This window comes from Solea senegalensis, linkage group LG2 (genome assembly GCF_019176455.1).
Source record: "Solea senegalensis isolate Sse05_10M linkage group LG2, IFAPA_SoseM_1, whole genome shotgun sequence".
In the NCBI taxonomy this organism is placed as follows: Eukaryota; Metazoa; Chordata; class Actinopteri; order Pleuronectiformes; family Soleidae; genus Solea; species Solea senegalensis.
In genome coordinates this window covers 4,820,936-4,836,259 of record NC_058022.1, presented here as the reverse complement: position 1 = coordinate 4,836,259, position 15,324 = coordinate 4,820,936, and the positions used below count along the sequence as shown (strand labels likewise).

General features: G+C 42.7%; 2 protein-coding genes across 2 annotated transcripts; one reads left to right on the top strand and one right to left on the bottom strand.

The window, feature by feature from the left end:
• The first annotated feature begins 291 nt into the window (after positions 1-291).
• On the top strand, positions 292-3,345 carry lg2h2orf49 (linkage group 2 C2orf49 homolog). Its single transcript, XM_044018421.1, has 4 exons — positions 292-445; positions 608-783; positions 1,664-1,904; positions 2,785-3,345. Exons 1-4 carry the CDS (start codon positions 335-337, stop codon positions 2,839-2,841), a joined length of 585 nt encoding a protein of 194 aa, XP_043874356.1. The 5' UTR covers positions 292-334; the 3' UTR covers positions 2,842-3,345.
• A 110-nt stretch (positions 3,346-3,455) lies between these two features.
• fhl2a (four and a half LIM domains 2a) lies at positions 3,456-7,805 on the bottom strand. The gene is made up of 6 exons (XM_044018419.1): positions 7,733-7,805; positions 5,808-5,982; positions 5,543-5,717; positions 4,813-4,982; positions 4,542-4,728; positions 3,456-4,447 (listed from the first exon to the last, which is right to left on the bottom strand). The coding sequence occupies exons 2-6, from the start codon at positions 5,961-5,963 to the stop codon at positions 4,296-4,298; spliced, it is 840 nt and encodes a 279-aa protein (XP_043874354.1). The 5' UTR covers positions 5,964-5,982; positions 7,733-7,805; the 3' UTR covers positions 3,456-4,295.
• Between the last annotated feature and the right edge of the window lie 7,519 nt (positions 7,806-15,324).

Here is a 15,324-nt window from a genome sequence, read left to right as displayed (position 1 = left end):
CAGTATTCTGACTTAAATCTTAAACTTCTGACTTTTTCCTCAGCATTCTAACTTTAAATCTCAGTATTCTGACTTAAATCTTAAACTTCTGACTTTTTTTCTCAGCATTCTAACTTAAAATCTCAGTATTCTGACTTAAATCTTAAACCTCTGACTTTTTTCTCAGCATTCTAATTTAATATCAGACGTCACGCTGTTTTATTTATTCATTTAGACACGTGGCCCTCGTCCTTTTCCGTAGAAAACAAAGATTTCAGTTGTTGTTTATTTTTTTTGTAGCTGTCACTGGTCGTGACCTGGCGCGGTGCATGCTGGGAACCCTGAGCTATCCAATATGGCGGCTCCAGTGCTGAAGGATGGTGAAGGTGTTGGTTCGTCGAATGTTGATCTTTTACTTCACCCTGAGCTTTTGTCTCAAGACTTTATGCAGCTCATTTTAAACCAGGTGAGTCAGTGCTCGCAGATAAAGGTCGTTGAATGTGGGTAAATGGTCCGTGTACGTAGGTTTAAAGTGGCCTGTTTGAGTCTCACTATCATACTCCGGTGTTTTAGTGTTTCTAACCGTTACCGTGTGACACACTGACCGTTGTTTTTGTGTCTGCGTCAGAAAACTGTCAGCACCGGAGAGTGCCGGAGTCGGGACCGGCTCACGGAGCTCTACCTCCAGCATGTCATCCCGCTGCCGCAGAGGAGTCTGCCCGACAGCCGCTGGGGCAGGAGGGTGGCGAAGAGCCGAGGGTCAGTGACAGATCACAGGTCACAGAGGTCACAGAGGTCACACAGGTAACCTCCACCACACAGAGAACTCTCTCATGTACATGACTGTGTTAAAGCTGTGGTTAGGCGATTTACCTACTGTCCAGCTCAGGCTGTAACTGTCATATTTAGATTATCATCAAACCTAGATATACTTTCAGATTTATGTGCAGGAGGGCGGCAACTAGTCGATTAATCTGTCTTTTGTTTTTCTGGATTTATCGAGAACTTGTTTTAGTTTTGATAAAAATGGTGAAAAATGTTGACCGTTGTTTCCCAAACCTGGAAATGATGATGTTCTCAAATGTCGGGTCAGTGGCGGATAACAGGTCACACGGGTCACACGGGTCACATGGGTCACACGGGTAACCTCCAGCACACATGGTGGTTCTCTCATCAACATTACTGTGCTAAAGCTGTGATTTGGTGATTAATCTATTGTCCAGTTTATACTATTTAATGTCTGTGGAGATTGTGGAGTCACTACCTAGATGATGATTCCCGAATCTGGAAATGATGATGTCTTGTTTTGTCCACAAACCAAAACTATTCAACTATTGACTTGTAATGATTTATTTGTTTATGATTTGTGGCAAAATACACATGTGTAGCTGATTGTTGACCTGTTTTCAGACACGAACACAGGAGAATGTCCACTAAATTAGATCCAACCCTTTTCCAGAGGGATCTGGGTCAAGCAGGCAGAAGGCATGACACGTGTACACTGTTCGTTCTTATTTATCTTGTAGTATTCTTACATGGATTTTAACTTTTTCTAGAATACAGAATACATACAAACCCCACTAGACTTTAGGAAGATGTCTGAAAGCAGACGCAGACAGCCAAATAGCTTGACAGTGTTTTCCTTTTACAATTAATAATCTCATGATTGTTTATTTATTTCTAGTTCCAATAATGACCATACTCGGAAGAGGCCTCTAATCGTGTTTGATGGCGCTTCTCATTCTGGCCCGATAAAAGTCAAGAAACCTGAGGGAACCACTGTGACAGCGGTGATCTCCGACAGGTTAAAACCGCCTCCCGCTGCAAACGTGTCCAACCCCGTCCGCAAGCTATCGGGAAACTCGTCCTCCTCGGCCAGTCACAGGACTGACGCGACAAACCTCAAACGAGAAGCTGACAGCACGGTAAGACAAATTATTTTTCTGTCACCACATTAGTACATGGAAATGTAAAAGTAAAGTCAACATGTGGCTGATATGAACTGTTGTGTTACTGGAATTGTAAATAATAAATAATAATAATAATACACTGTCATTATAGAGTTTTGTATAATTTCATATGTTTATATTGTCTTATGTTCCCACGGGCCTTGAAAATGTACGAATTTGAAAAAAAAACATGAAAATAAAGGTCCTTGAAAGGTTTTGAAAATCAGACACAGGTCATTGAAAGTGCTTGGATTTTGAAAGAAGTAAAGTAGATTTTTCGGTAAATGTCTCCCTTGTTTGTTACGACGCCACCTACTGTCCTACATATTCTAGGCAAACGCAGAACAAACGTCGAGTCATAATTGCTAGGGGTGTTGTGGACACTGTCCACTGTCTTTCTGTCCGCCGTTGACGTGAAATTCAACGCAGAACAATGAGCGAGTAACATTAATCAAACGAGAGTAATTTGCGACGACGTGATGCCTGGGAAATGAAAATGAAAAAAAAAACCATTGAAAATTTAAAAAAAGACTGACGTTTGACCAACATCCCAAGGACAACCACTTGTCCAGATGCAGAGGACACCATGGGTGAAAGCGGCTGTCACAAGTTGCCCTCCCGTCTTAAACCGTGTCGGCGCATTAAGTCCTTGAATTTCAGGGGAATTGGTCCAGGAAAATCCTTGAAAAGTCATTGAATTTGATGTCGACCAAGGTGTGTGAACCCAGTTTATAGTTGCAATTTTGTATTCTAATCTTGTCCACCTTTTAGTGCACAGTGTAACCCTAACCAAGTCTGTCTGTCATCATTTCTCTAATATTATTTGAAATCCCTGTTGTTTGATTTTTTTTTTTAGGGCGCAGTGAAGTCTCCGGAGTCGAAGAGAAAGATCCAGCATGTGACGTGGCCCTGACATCCGACCCCTGCCCTGTTTCAGAGCTTGTGGCTCCAGAGGACAAACTGCTGTCTCTAAACACTCAGATGAGATTTTTCATTTTCTTTCTTTCTTTTCTTTTCTTTTTTTTTTTTTTTACTGCCTTTGTTCTTCTTATCTCAGTGTTTTCCAGCAAAGAAAGAGGTGAACAGAGTTTACCTGTGCCGCCTCCTAAGAACTCACATGGTGGAGCAGTGTAACATCACAACCTCAAGTGCCCTTAACCTCAATCGTCTTCTACAAGTCGTGGCTGTCTGTACGACGTTTATATGATAATAGGGCCTTGAATACTCGTGTGCAATGATTTTAAGGGGGGATTTCTTGGATTGGTTTCGCTAAGGACTCGTCGGCACCTCACGTGGCAGCGTTACAAACACATCGGCTCTGTTTTATGTAAATAAGAACACTGACTAACACCACGTTTATGTTAGAAACTATGTGTTTGCTTGAGATTTTTTTATTTATATGATCAATTCACTTTATTGCAAAAACACACAAGTTCTTCAGGGTTTTCGAAAAAAAAAGAAGCTTGTTATTATTTGTTATTATTATCTTATAATGAGTCAGAAAAAAAACAGAACAAAATAGAAAAATTATCTTTGTGAAATAAATTTATTTGGAATTGAGGATGAAAACTGTTGACAAACAAAGTTCATCACAAAAACACTGTCACAATGTTTTTGAACTGTCGAATCCCGTGTCGTATTTGTACTAACAGTGTTTTCTTTTAAATAAACCATTGAGTACAATGAATCGCTTTTTTTCTTTTCATTTAATTGAAGCACAAATTCATTTGTGATTATGCACTTCCCTTAAATTAACCACGGCGTGACCATTGTGATAATAAATGAATCTAAATTCCTTTAATCTCAGATCCAGCAATCCGTAATGTTTTTTTTTTGTTTAAATTAAATGTATAATTAATTTCTGCTACAAAGTTGCAAACAGATACATATTTGACCTCATGTTTTTTCTTTTTCTTCTTTTCTTTCTGTCTTTCTGTAATCATACACAATCAATCCTGACATTTCTTTCTTTACGCACAGCTACGATTAGCATTTCTACGAGTAAAGATGCAGCTCTAATATTTCTCTGGTTATAGTAGAACTCGCTCACACACCTCATACTTACTACAGCGTCAAGCTAATTCATGCACAAAGCAGTAATTCTGGCAAATTTCACAAAAACAAAACGCGACATTCAGGGTGCAGTGTTGCTGTTTTTTTTTTCTCAAAAGTGTGAAAGTTTAACGTCAATAAACCTAAATTCAAATAACACCGCTTGTCATTTTTAATTCAGTGTCGTAAAACAATTCACATTCGTACTGTAGTAACGCTACAGCGCTATAACTCTGTGCTTGGATAGTATTTATTGCATGTTCGTCCCGCGTCCGATCGGGGTGTACGCGTTCGTCTTCTCTCTCCGCGTTTGAATCAGATGTCCTTGCCGCACTCGGGGCACAGGATGTCATCGCGCTCGGTGAGGAAGCCGCGTCCGACCAGAGACACGGAGCACTTCTTACAGTTGAAGCAGTCGTTGTGCCACTGGCGCTCCTCAAAGGAAATGTACTTGCTGCCTCCCAGACCTGAAAGAGTGAACGGAGTATTAGTTGGCACATAATGATGCGAGGATGTGAGAGGTCACTTTTGTTTTAGCGGGAGTTAGTCTTTGGCGATTACCGCTGATGGGTGTGGTGCAGGAGGCACACTTCTTGGCGTACAGGTTGCAGAAGCAGTTGAGACAGTAAGCGAAGTCGTCTCTCGAGGTGAACCTCTGGCCGGCCAGCTGCTGCTTGCAGCTGGTGCACAGGAAGCAGTCCTTGTGCCAAGGCTGGTCGCGGTAAGTCACTCCACCGGTGGTGATCGGCTGACGCGAGACACGTTTGTTATTGAAGTGAACATGGAGAAGAGTTTAACATGTTCGGATGCGTGAAGGCGGGCATTTCTTTACCTTCTTGCAGTGCACACACTGCATGGCAAACTGCTTCTCGTAGCAGGGCACGCAGTAGTTGTGGGTGTCCTTCGGGATGAAGCTCTTGGTGCCAATGGGCTGCTGGCATCTCTGGCAGGTGAAGCAAGTCTCATGCCAGCTGTTGCCCTTGTGCTCCATTTTCCTGGAGCCTTGAGAGGAAGCAAATGTTTAGAAAATGAATAGAGGGAAATCAGACTCGGAGTAAAGGAGCTTAATTAAGTTTTAGTGTTGTTTTGTGTGATCTCCTAAAAACAATTAAACATTAAGAACAACCTCTTCTACGTGGTAGAGCAATTCAAGCGATAATATACAGCTCTTTTAGTGTGTCTATTTTGGGCCATCTGCAGAATTGACACAGAGGTTTCTTTTTTTTTGTAGTTTAGAAAAAGTCTTTTACATGTTTCAAGCAGCCCGAAGAGTTAAAACAATACTTTGCAAATGAAAAAGATTTGTAGCACCCTGATGTAGATGGAAAAGGGTGTGGTGTGCAAAAGAGTCCTCCATTTTTACCACTTTAACCATTAGATGTCACTAAACTGGACCTTTTAAAAGGTTTACTTGTTCTGTTCTGCATAAACCTGATGCAGAACAGAGCCAAGAATCCCTTTAACTTGTAGGATTGGTTAAGTTCAGGAGAATTCAGCGACAGAATGGTTGGACGCCTCCTATCTTGGCCCAATGCCTTCTGTGTTTCCCCGTCTTTCCTTACCTGGCATGATGGTTTTCTTGCAATCATGGCACTTGGAGGAATACTCGTTGGAGTAGCACTCGGTGCAGAGGAGCTGCTCGTCCTTGGTGGAGAAGGGCTTGTCCACCAGCGAGCGCTTGCACTGGAAGCACTTAAAACAGTCCTCGTGCCAGTGGCGGTCCTTGTAGGACAGATCCTGCAAAGAGCATCGACATGATGAGTTCAAAGACACTAGCTGGCAGCGAGACAGTGTGTGGAATGTTGGGAAAATGGTGATGTCTCCCACCCTGGTGTTGCAGCCGATGGGCTTCTTGCACTCCTCGCAGGTGTTGGAGTACAGGCTCTCGTAACATTTCACACAGTAGGGGTTCTCCTCTCTCAGGACATACTTCTTCCCAAACAGGGACTCCTTGCAGTAATGGCAGTCGTAGCGCTCGGTCATTTTGTCCCAAGGTCAGGTCCTGGATGAACAATAACGAGACAATGGACATATTTCTGTCAAAATATGGGCGTTTAAAGACAATTTCACGTCTACATTTGTTGTTTTTTTACGATTTTCCCGTGTCCACAATTACCATTGACATTACAGGATTTCTTCCAACGTTGCATTTCCGCCACTTTCATCCCCCGCTCCCCATCTCTCAACAGGGCCTTTCGTTTTGTGTCAGTGTCAGAAGTTGGAGGGTGACCGATGAGGAGGCTATAAATAGCTCCTATCAGTCCTGCTTGGAGACGGGTCAACTTTTGACCCAGTGCATACCAACACCCCAAATGCCACTGTAGCCTGAGCCCATCCATCGCCTCACCTCCAGTTGTCAGCGCCAGATCACAGTATCCCTTGTCATCGTGCGAGCGGGCGCGTGGGTGAGCGCGCCTCTGTGCGTAAGCAGGTTTGACGGGCACTTGTAATAATGACTACACACAATCTGCAGCTGTCTGCGGTCTGGCTGTTAAGCTCCCTTGGTTATCCCAGCTGTGCCTAAATACTCTCGACTCCTTTTGGACCAAGTATAGCGGAGGCTACATAGTTGACTGTGTGCGTCTTTGGGAGTGATTATAAATGAGAAACACGGGGAATAGAAAAGTGTATCTGTGTACGTATGGGCCTCGCATACGATCAGCAACACTTTGACCTTATAAGGAGGATGGCGGTAAATTAGTCCCAGTTTATTTTATTTATGTTATTTATCAACACTTCTTTTACTGGATCCATTTCCAGCAGCAGATCCGTTCGTGATATGTGACGTTCAAAAAGGTTATTATCTGCTCTCTGGTCAAATTTAAAGACATTTAATCTCGTCCTCTCTGCTCGGAGCCTTTCACGACCCCTCCCACCTTCCCCTACATTGTCTGTTGCCCCACAATGACTCACTTTGCTTATACGAGGATTTATCCGAGCCCTAAAAATAAAAAACGATAATCTGAACTGCCGCAAATAAAAAGCTCCAGCCGTTCAGACGTGCCACGCAGCTGTTTTCCCAGCTTCTTTGATGCCTCGAGCAAAGTGCACAACCTATCCCTAAAATATTACACAGCTTATTCTGTATAACACACTTACAGCGCAAAAATGCCTGTTTTATTACAAGTAACTCATTTTAAGGCAACCTAGCGAGGTAATCTCCTCATCTCGCGTTAAAGTTTTACGCAACAATGTCAAGAAATGCAAACTATTTAACGACAGCGAGATGCCAAGATCTTTTACCGAAGCAAAAATGCTAACAAAAAATAAGTTTATACAACATGTAGTCCCTCAGCTACTGGATTAACACGAAGAAAGAGAAGAAAGAAACCAGTTTGCCAAAGTTACCACTGTGTGATGCATCACCTCGTAATGAGCTGACACCTTTATAATCACAGGTTTTCTAAAGGGAAGTGTGAGGTTGATGAGGAGAGATGAAAGAAGGATGGAATGCACTCTGGGGTCAACAAGGGCTGGGCTGTTTTTCCTGATGTTTGACGGAACGGAAAATGAAATGGTTCGGACGACAGAGGAAGACAAAGACGTGACGGTAGAGGAGTGAAGGACACTGTGCAGGTGGGAAAGAGGTGGGTGGGGAGGCAGACGGGAGGATGCAGCGAGCAGCTGTGCACCAGGGGATGGAGGACATGGTGAACGAGGACCAGTGAGGAGGAGGGGGAGGATGAATGGAGATGACAGATGGAAAAGTGAACGGATGGAGAGTGGAACAGCTGAGCAGAGTTTGGTCTTACCTTCCTGTGTGAGGAGTGTGTGGCCTGTGCGGAGTCTGTGGCAGACTGAGGGAGGGAGCTGTGGCCGAGCTGAAGTTACTCCTGATTGCATTACTCCACCCATCGTGGGCTAATTGAAAACGGGGGAGGTGCCGTGGAGGGAGTGGTACCAAGGGAGCAGGAAATCTTTTTTGAGACCATCTATAAATACAGCAGTGCTTCACAGAGATAACCCCGAGGCCCCCTTTCACTTGGTCACTCAGTCACCAGTGAGGCCGCGTGGCCTTTTAAGGCCACTTACTTGTTCTTCATTCACACCAATACTCACCCAGTGAATTGTTTTCTGACTTTTTTTAATAAAAACTATGCCAAGTAACATATCCACACTAAAATATCCACAATAACAAGACTAGTATTCTACAGCCAAAAGGTTTCTGACACTCTTTAAATCCAAAGCAGCAGCCCATTTAATGTTGGTCAACTTTTAATGACGTCATCAGATTTTCCAATCTCTGCTGTAACTTTCAGGACTAAAGCCCCCATGAAACGTCAAAGTGTCGAAATGTCGCCAAAGCTCTCCCCGCAAAGTGCAAACACACAGAGGAACTGAAACAAGATGACAAGACAACAATTCCCATAATCCCTTGCTCATCTTCATTATCATCAAAGTAGGTGTTTTTTTTTTTTTTTTGAGACCACATCAATTTTAAGTTTTTATTTCCCTCAGAGATGCCACATTATCCCGGTTATCATCTCAAACACGTCCGTCCGTTACATAATGCCTCACTATTCTTGTGGCCTTTCATGCCAATGGAAAGGATGCCAAGGGTCAAATGTTAAAAGATCATAGCTCCTGTGAGATCTGTGCATACTCGTGTGTCTCATCTGTCTCTACCTACCTAGATTACTTCCCCCTGGGGAAGAAGCTTCCAATCCCCAAACATCCAGAGTGTTGGATATGCTATCTGGGCCTGGTAATGACAGACGTCCACATGGATTCTGAGAAAATTGTGGCACTATTTTCCGCCACACCACACTCTGTTGTTCACACAGCTATATACTGCAGTGCCACTCTTTATCGTCCCCCACTGCTCTCAGCTCTTTCGTTCCTCACCCACCTTTTCCCCATCCCTTCATCTCTGCCTCTCTTTGAAGCTGGTTTTACTAACCTGGAAACAGTCCAGTGAGAAAATGCGTCATCAGCGGTCTATTAAGATTCGCTCACACACACACACACACACACACACTGTCTTGCTTTCTCTCTGTCACCACCCACTTTATTAGGTACACTGGACACCCAGGTCTTCTGCTGCAGCCCGTGTGCGTGTTGCAGGTTCAAAGATGGCCATCCACATACCCATGTGGAGCAAGTGGTTATTTGAGATACCGTATGACACGGCCATTCTCCTCTAACTTCTGGTCTTTCTGCCCAGAGAACTGACACTCACTGGATATTCTCTCTATTGTAGACCATTCTCTGTAAACCCTACAGATAGTTTTGCATAAAAATCCCAGTAGATTTGCAGTTTCCAGTTTACCAGCCTGTGTATGCCATGGTCAAAGTCACTTAAATCACCGTTCTGGTCCAGAGTAGCAGGCTTATGGTACATGCAAAACTCGGTGCACATGTGTAGGAGGTCAGGATGAAGCAGAAATTACATTATGACCGTGATCCAAACCCAAAGAAAGGACCCAAATCCTGTAGTTTGTTCCAGGAAGAAGAAGCCATGTATTTAAATGCCCCTTGGAACTAACAATAGGAATAAGTCATGTGATCAAAGAAATGCCTAAATGCTGCTGCCATGTGATTGGCTGATTAGACATTTGCAATAACAAGCAGCTGCACAGGTCTACTTAATAAAGTGGCCGGATGGAGAGTGTGTGTGGATGGATAATTGTACATACAGTCTGCAGTGTATACAGTCACGTAGTTTTCTGCCTACACTGTCCTTTGTCTTGTTCAACCCTAGATAATAGCACAGCAATGGCTCTACGAATACCTCCCTTAACCAGATTTAAAACTGGTAGCTGGGAAAAACAGGAAGCTGTTTTCAGCCGGACTTGTGGACCCAAGATTCAATTAGTCTGACTGAACTGGACATGTGGTGTCTTTTCATTCATGTGTCCAGTGTAAAAAAGGCATTTCCCACATGAGACGTGGGCATGTGCAGTAAATGAATCCTTTGTGTACACCATGGTATTGTCAATGTGTACATTAAAAAAACAACATTAATACTGTATTACTAGCATGTCGCACATCCATGCTCAGGGTTGGTTTTGGATTGCTTTAAAAATCAAACTTTGAATTTTAAGTTTTACACCACCTAATGCCAATAGAATGTACTTAGCATATTTTACATTTGTGTGTTAGTCAATGAGCTAAGACGCTAACTGTAACATTAGCTAATGAGCAACGCCATTAGCTAAGGTATTAGCTGAGTTAATGAGCCAGTATCAACCACATAAGCTACCGTGGTGAAAATGGGTTATAACAACATTTAAGCTAATGGAAAAACAAGCCAAACTCAAGCTAAGAATCCCATCCAAGATTGTTGTCTGTATTGTTATTAGTTGGCAAACAGAGAAAGAAACTTTAAGCCAAGAATTTGAGGCAAAGCAGCAGCTTTCAGCTTGCTCACACGGCATCCATTTTATACTGTAGACTTTTAAGAATGCCACAAAGGGAGCACTTTACTACGTAATCCTGTTTTAAACTGTACCTTTCCTTAATTAAAGGTCCAGTGTCAAAGAATTAGTGATATTATACGGTGTCGTCACTGGACGAGTCATGAGTGCCAAACTGTAGATTAGACTAGATAGACTAGATCAGGGGTCACCAACCTTTTTGAGACCGAGAGCTACCTGAAGGTTAGAGAATAATATGGAGGGCTACCATATTAACATTTTATGCAGTTTACCATTTAAATGATAAATATTATGCATTCAATTGCATACACATTAATTCCAGTGCTTACTCCTAATGATTATCACAGTTTTTATAAACAATATCAAGGAAATTTTTCTCAGTGATCATATGGATACATACAAGTGAGGTGAAGTGAAATAAGCCCGCGGGCACCTCGTTGGCTGCTCGCGGGCTACCAGGTGCCGTTGGTGACCACTGGACTAGATAAAGACTTAAAAATCCTAAAAAAACATGCGTTAGCAAGGACATTTCTAAAATCTCAATGTTTAATAGAAGAGTCTGGTGTATTTAGCAACAGCACTGCCGAAAACTGGCAATCGCGAGCCGAATCACAACCCGCTCCTTTAGTTGAGGCGGTACTGGAAAATAACTTGCCTGATACCAAACTCACTAGAGGAGAGCTAGAGTAGTCGTGCTAGAACTGTATATCGGAAAAGTGGCGTTAATGGTGAGACTGCAGTTTGTCACAAATGGAGAACTTCCCCTCAAACGTCTCCCTTCCCCAAGCACATCAGCAAACTAAGAATGTTGGTCTTCTTTGCAACCACATCATAGAATCCATAACAACTGAATTTGGGTGACATACTTTTTGTAATTTTATTACATAAGTCAGGCATTTGTTATTATACAGTCCTTATAAGTGTGGGAAATAAACTTTCCACTCCCCTTAATTTCAGACAAGTGGTCTAATGTGGTACTTGGAGGGAAATCAGAAATAGTGTTCTACTGTATATACCAGGGAATGTGATCTGAGCGGAGTAATACATAGAGTTACCTTATCTCTTGCTCCATCTTAATCTAATTTCACTATACCAGTGTGTGAAGTATATTGGCAATAATGGTGTTACTTGTTACTCTCAGATGGTACTTGGTATAAAAAGTGAAAACCACTGGTCTACTGGAAACCTCAAAGGACAAATCTCTTGAGACATTGTCAAAGACAGTCCCTAACCCCCAGCCTTTGCCTTTGCTTCCCCCCACCTTCAGTTGGCACACAGTCTTCCCTCCCCTCCCCTCCGTTTACTCCACCCCCTGGACCAGGGCCTACCACTCAGCTGCTAAGGCCGGCGGATAAAGGTGCAGCTGTCCGGGCACTGGACGGCTATCGTGATGCTAAAGCCCGGCGCTTACTTCTGTTGCAAATACAGCCATGTGGAAAGGTCAAGCCGGGCAGGCCCCATCATCACTAGTCAACCGTTAATCATTTATACCGCAGCAACCAATTGGACTGGAATTTCTCTGAGTCACCCAAAACCCCTATGATCCTGTGGAAGAACTTCAATGCACTGCCAGGGAAAACAGCCCAAAATGGATCCTAGCAATTTATTACAAAATATGTGCAATGTCACGATGGAGATCTCAAATTAGACGATTAGTACTGATGATAAGAGTGAACATGCAGCTTAGCAAGTGTACAGTGTTAGTCCCTGTGAGATGATCACATGTCTCAAGTTGGACAAATAATACTCAAATTATCTTAATTAGGGGACATTTCTGGGGATGATTTGCTTCCGTGCTGGGAGTTGGTTACCGTGTTTTTCACATTAGTTTAGTCTCGCAGCTTAAGTTTGTAATGTGGGCATCGTTCCTGATGCACAGGCATAGCTGGGATAGTAATGTTTCCTCTGAAGGGCCATATACTTTATGCAGTTGCTTTCAGCCAATGTCCTCTCTCTGAACTGCCACCGGATTGGATAAAGTTTTCCATCACCCGGGTTCTATATCAAGACTACTCGTGGCTAAATACTACTAAATACTGTATGTTGCTGTATAATGATTATTGAGTTTTACAGGCAGATTTATATGTTTGCTTGGTTTGGTTAGTTAGTGGGATTGATCCCACGATATGTTGTTCTTCAGGACAGGCTGGTCCTTGGACAGGTCGCCAGTCCATTGCAGGGCCAACACACAGAGGCGAGCAACCGTTCACTCTCACATTTACACCCACAGGCAATTTCGAGTGTCCAATTAACCTCTTCATGTTCTTTGGACTGTGGGAGGACACTGGAGAACCTGGAGAAAACAAATATACACCCGGGGAGAGCATGAGAAGTCCATGCTGAAAGCTCCTTCTTCTGACCGGGTCTTTTTGCTTAAGACAGTTTCTCATTCATTCAAATTAAATGAAATTTCTACAACTTCACTTGTTGAAACGTTCAGAGCTGGAGTGGAGAGAGGTTGGTCAACTTTTGAAAAGTGTTTTTTTTACAACTTACTGAAATTTGACTTCTTCAGATCTGATTTTCTACCAGAAGGCGGACACATTTCTCTGCTTTCATACAGTGTGACTGCCAAAGTACAGGGACTTCCAGAATTTGTGTTAGTTTCCTTGAGCTTTAGCAACAGTACCCCTCTCTCTTTGACGTCTCCTTGAGGGACAACTACAACAGTAGTTTGAAAAACAAAAAAATCACCCACTATGCTTTGGTAGTCATGAACTCTTTGCCCCGATGACCTAGATTGTTCGCGCCGTGTCACAAACAATGTTGGTCAGGGTCATCCTTGTTGTATTGCCAGTGCCCCGATCAATACACGGCAATAATCCGTGCCGCTGTGATCGATAATCTGACATGGTGACCACTGAGGAAGACAAAAATAAATGATGTATTAAATAAAACATGTGTGTCTAGTGGATTGATAGTCACAATAAAACTCAGTTGAGTTGTGGTAGTGAACAGAGGTAGACACCACACAATGGCAGTCACAGAGTGACCCAATATGTTGTCACAGCTTGTCACACACTGGTGCTATTAAAGGGACACCGCACCTGTTTTGCACTGATGCAGACGCGATCAGTCTTAATACGAGGTGACATCATATGTGGTAGTGCGGTATCCTGTCCTCCCCTGCTGTAGTCTCGTAAGTCCTTTTTGCGATTACATGTGTTCGGATTTTGGATATATGCCCTCATTTCAAACACATTTTCTAAACGTTCAGACTTGAATTGATCATTTGAATTTCTCATTCTTTCTAGTTCAGTGCAGCGTGCTGCCAGGAAGCACTGTGATTTCTTCAGAAATTGACTTCTCTGTACAACAACTGTGGTAGTCATATTTTTTTGGGGTAATCCAATTTTGTTGGCGACATTGACTGGAGAGTATAATGCATTGATTGTTAATAATCCTGTGACCGCAAGTGCTGGGGAGGAAATCTAGTCGGGGATTACTTTCTCACCAGTGAATTCTGCAGTATTTGTACTTTCTATACAACCTACTCTTAAAAAAGAAAAACATGAAATATAAAAACGAAACTTTCACAAAGGGTGAGTATAGTTAACATGTGACTGTAGTACAAACTATCAGTAAATGCCTTAAAAAATAAAACTACCATTCTACTCTGTACTGATACTATTCTAGCCGGAGCTACTTTTAACTGCTCTGTATATGTAAGAACATAATCCTGCAACAGGCCCTTCCAAAGGATCACACGATAAAACATGAACTTCATTGGTTGAGGAGAACAAAATAAATGCAAAAGGAAAAACGGTAAAAACATAAAGCTATTTTAAACTTCAATACTGGATCATTTCAGAAAGACAGAACAAAAAATCCTTAAAAAACACAAATTAAAAGTATTTATGTAGCTACTTTGTCACCTAACATTGAATTTATGACGAAGATTAAAAGCCTCCCTTGCTCATTCTCACTCTTTCTTCGATTGGTGCCACCGCACTGATGTGGGTCTATATATGACACCGCAAAGCCTCAGTCATTTAGGCTGGTGTTGTGTTCCCAGGCTGCTAAATCCCTGCAGAGATTGGTGACATGCTTCAACCCCAGCCATCACTGGAACATTTTATTTAGATGCTAAAGTTTCCTTTTCTCTTTGTCCTTTTAGCAGCGATGGAGACAGTACACAATCCCAATGACTTTCTTTTCTTGAGAATCGTTTTAAAACAGCGTGGCACAGGCCTTGAGGAGTGCAGCAACATCCGATGTTCTTCTCCTCCCCCTTACAAGTTAATTTCCTTCTCCCGCCCCTTCTCTGATCACGCTTTAGTTTATAGTCCGGCTCTAGCGAGTTTACATGAAAATTCCCAGTCTTGATAATTTGGTTATTCTGCTCTGACTGTTGCAGTCTCATCTGATCTCACTTATCTGGACAACAACTGGGCCCCTCTGTCTCTGGCTGTGTTTATCTTGCTAATTCTGTCTGCTGCAAAGCAAGGACAGCTGTCATAGTGGCACTTTGGCCGCTAGTGCCAAGTCCATGTGTCTCAGAATACAGATCCAAAAGATCTGTGAGCGAGAGGAAAGATTGAGACTGGAGGTGTGGTTGGCAGCTGGGAGCCAAATGTGCACTGTAATTCCTACTCTGTCATGCATGCTCTGCAATAGTATGCTCTTGGATATTTAACTATTCCGACGCGGAATGCCTCATTTGGTGGAGGGGTAGTAGTGAAAAGCCTGTAAAAATAAAAGAAGAAAGAAGATGCTACTTGGCAGGTATATATATATAGAACATACCAAATAGTCAAAGGTTTAGTGTGTAGGATTAAGTGACACGCTACGTTGATGATGCGTTTTACAACCAGTTTCATACCTCTTGCATTACCCTCCCAATCCAAGTGGGAGAACCTACAGTGACCTGATAGGTAGCCCAAAATGGCTGTCCTCTGTAGAGCCAGTGTTTGGTTTGTCAGTGCTGGGTTACTGTATAATGCTTACTGCAGGATTCGTTTTCCCTC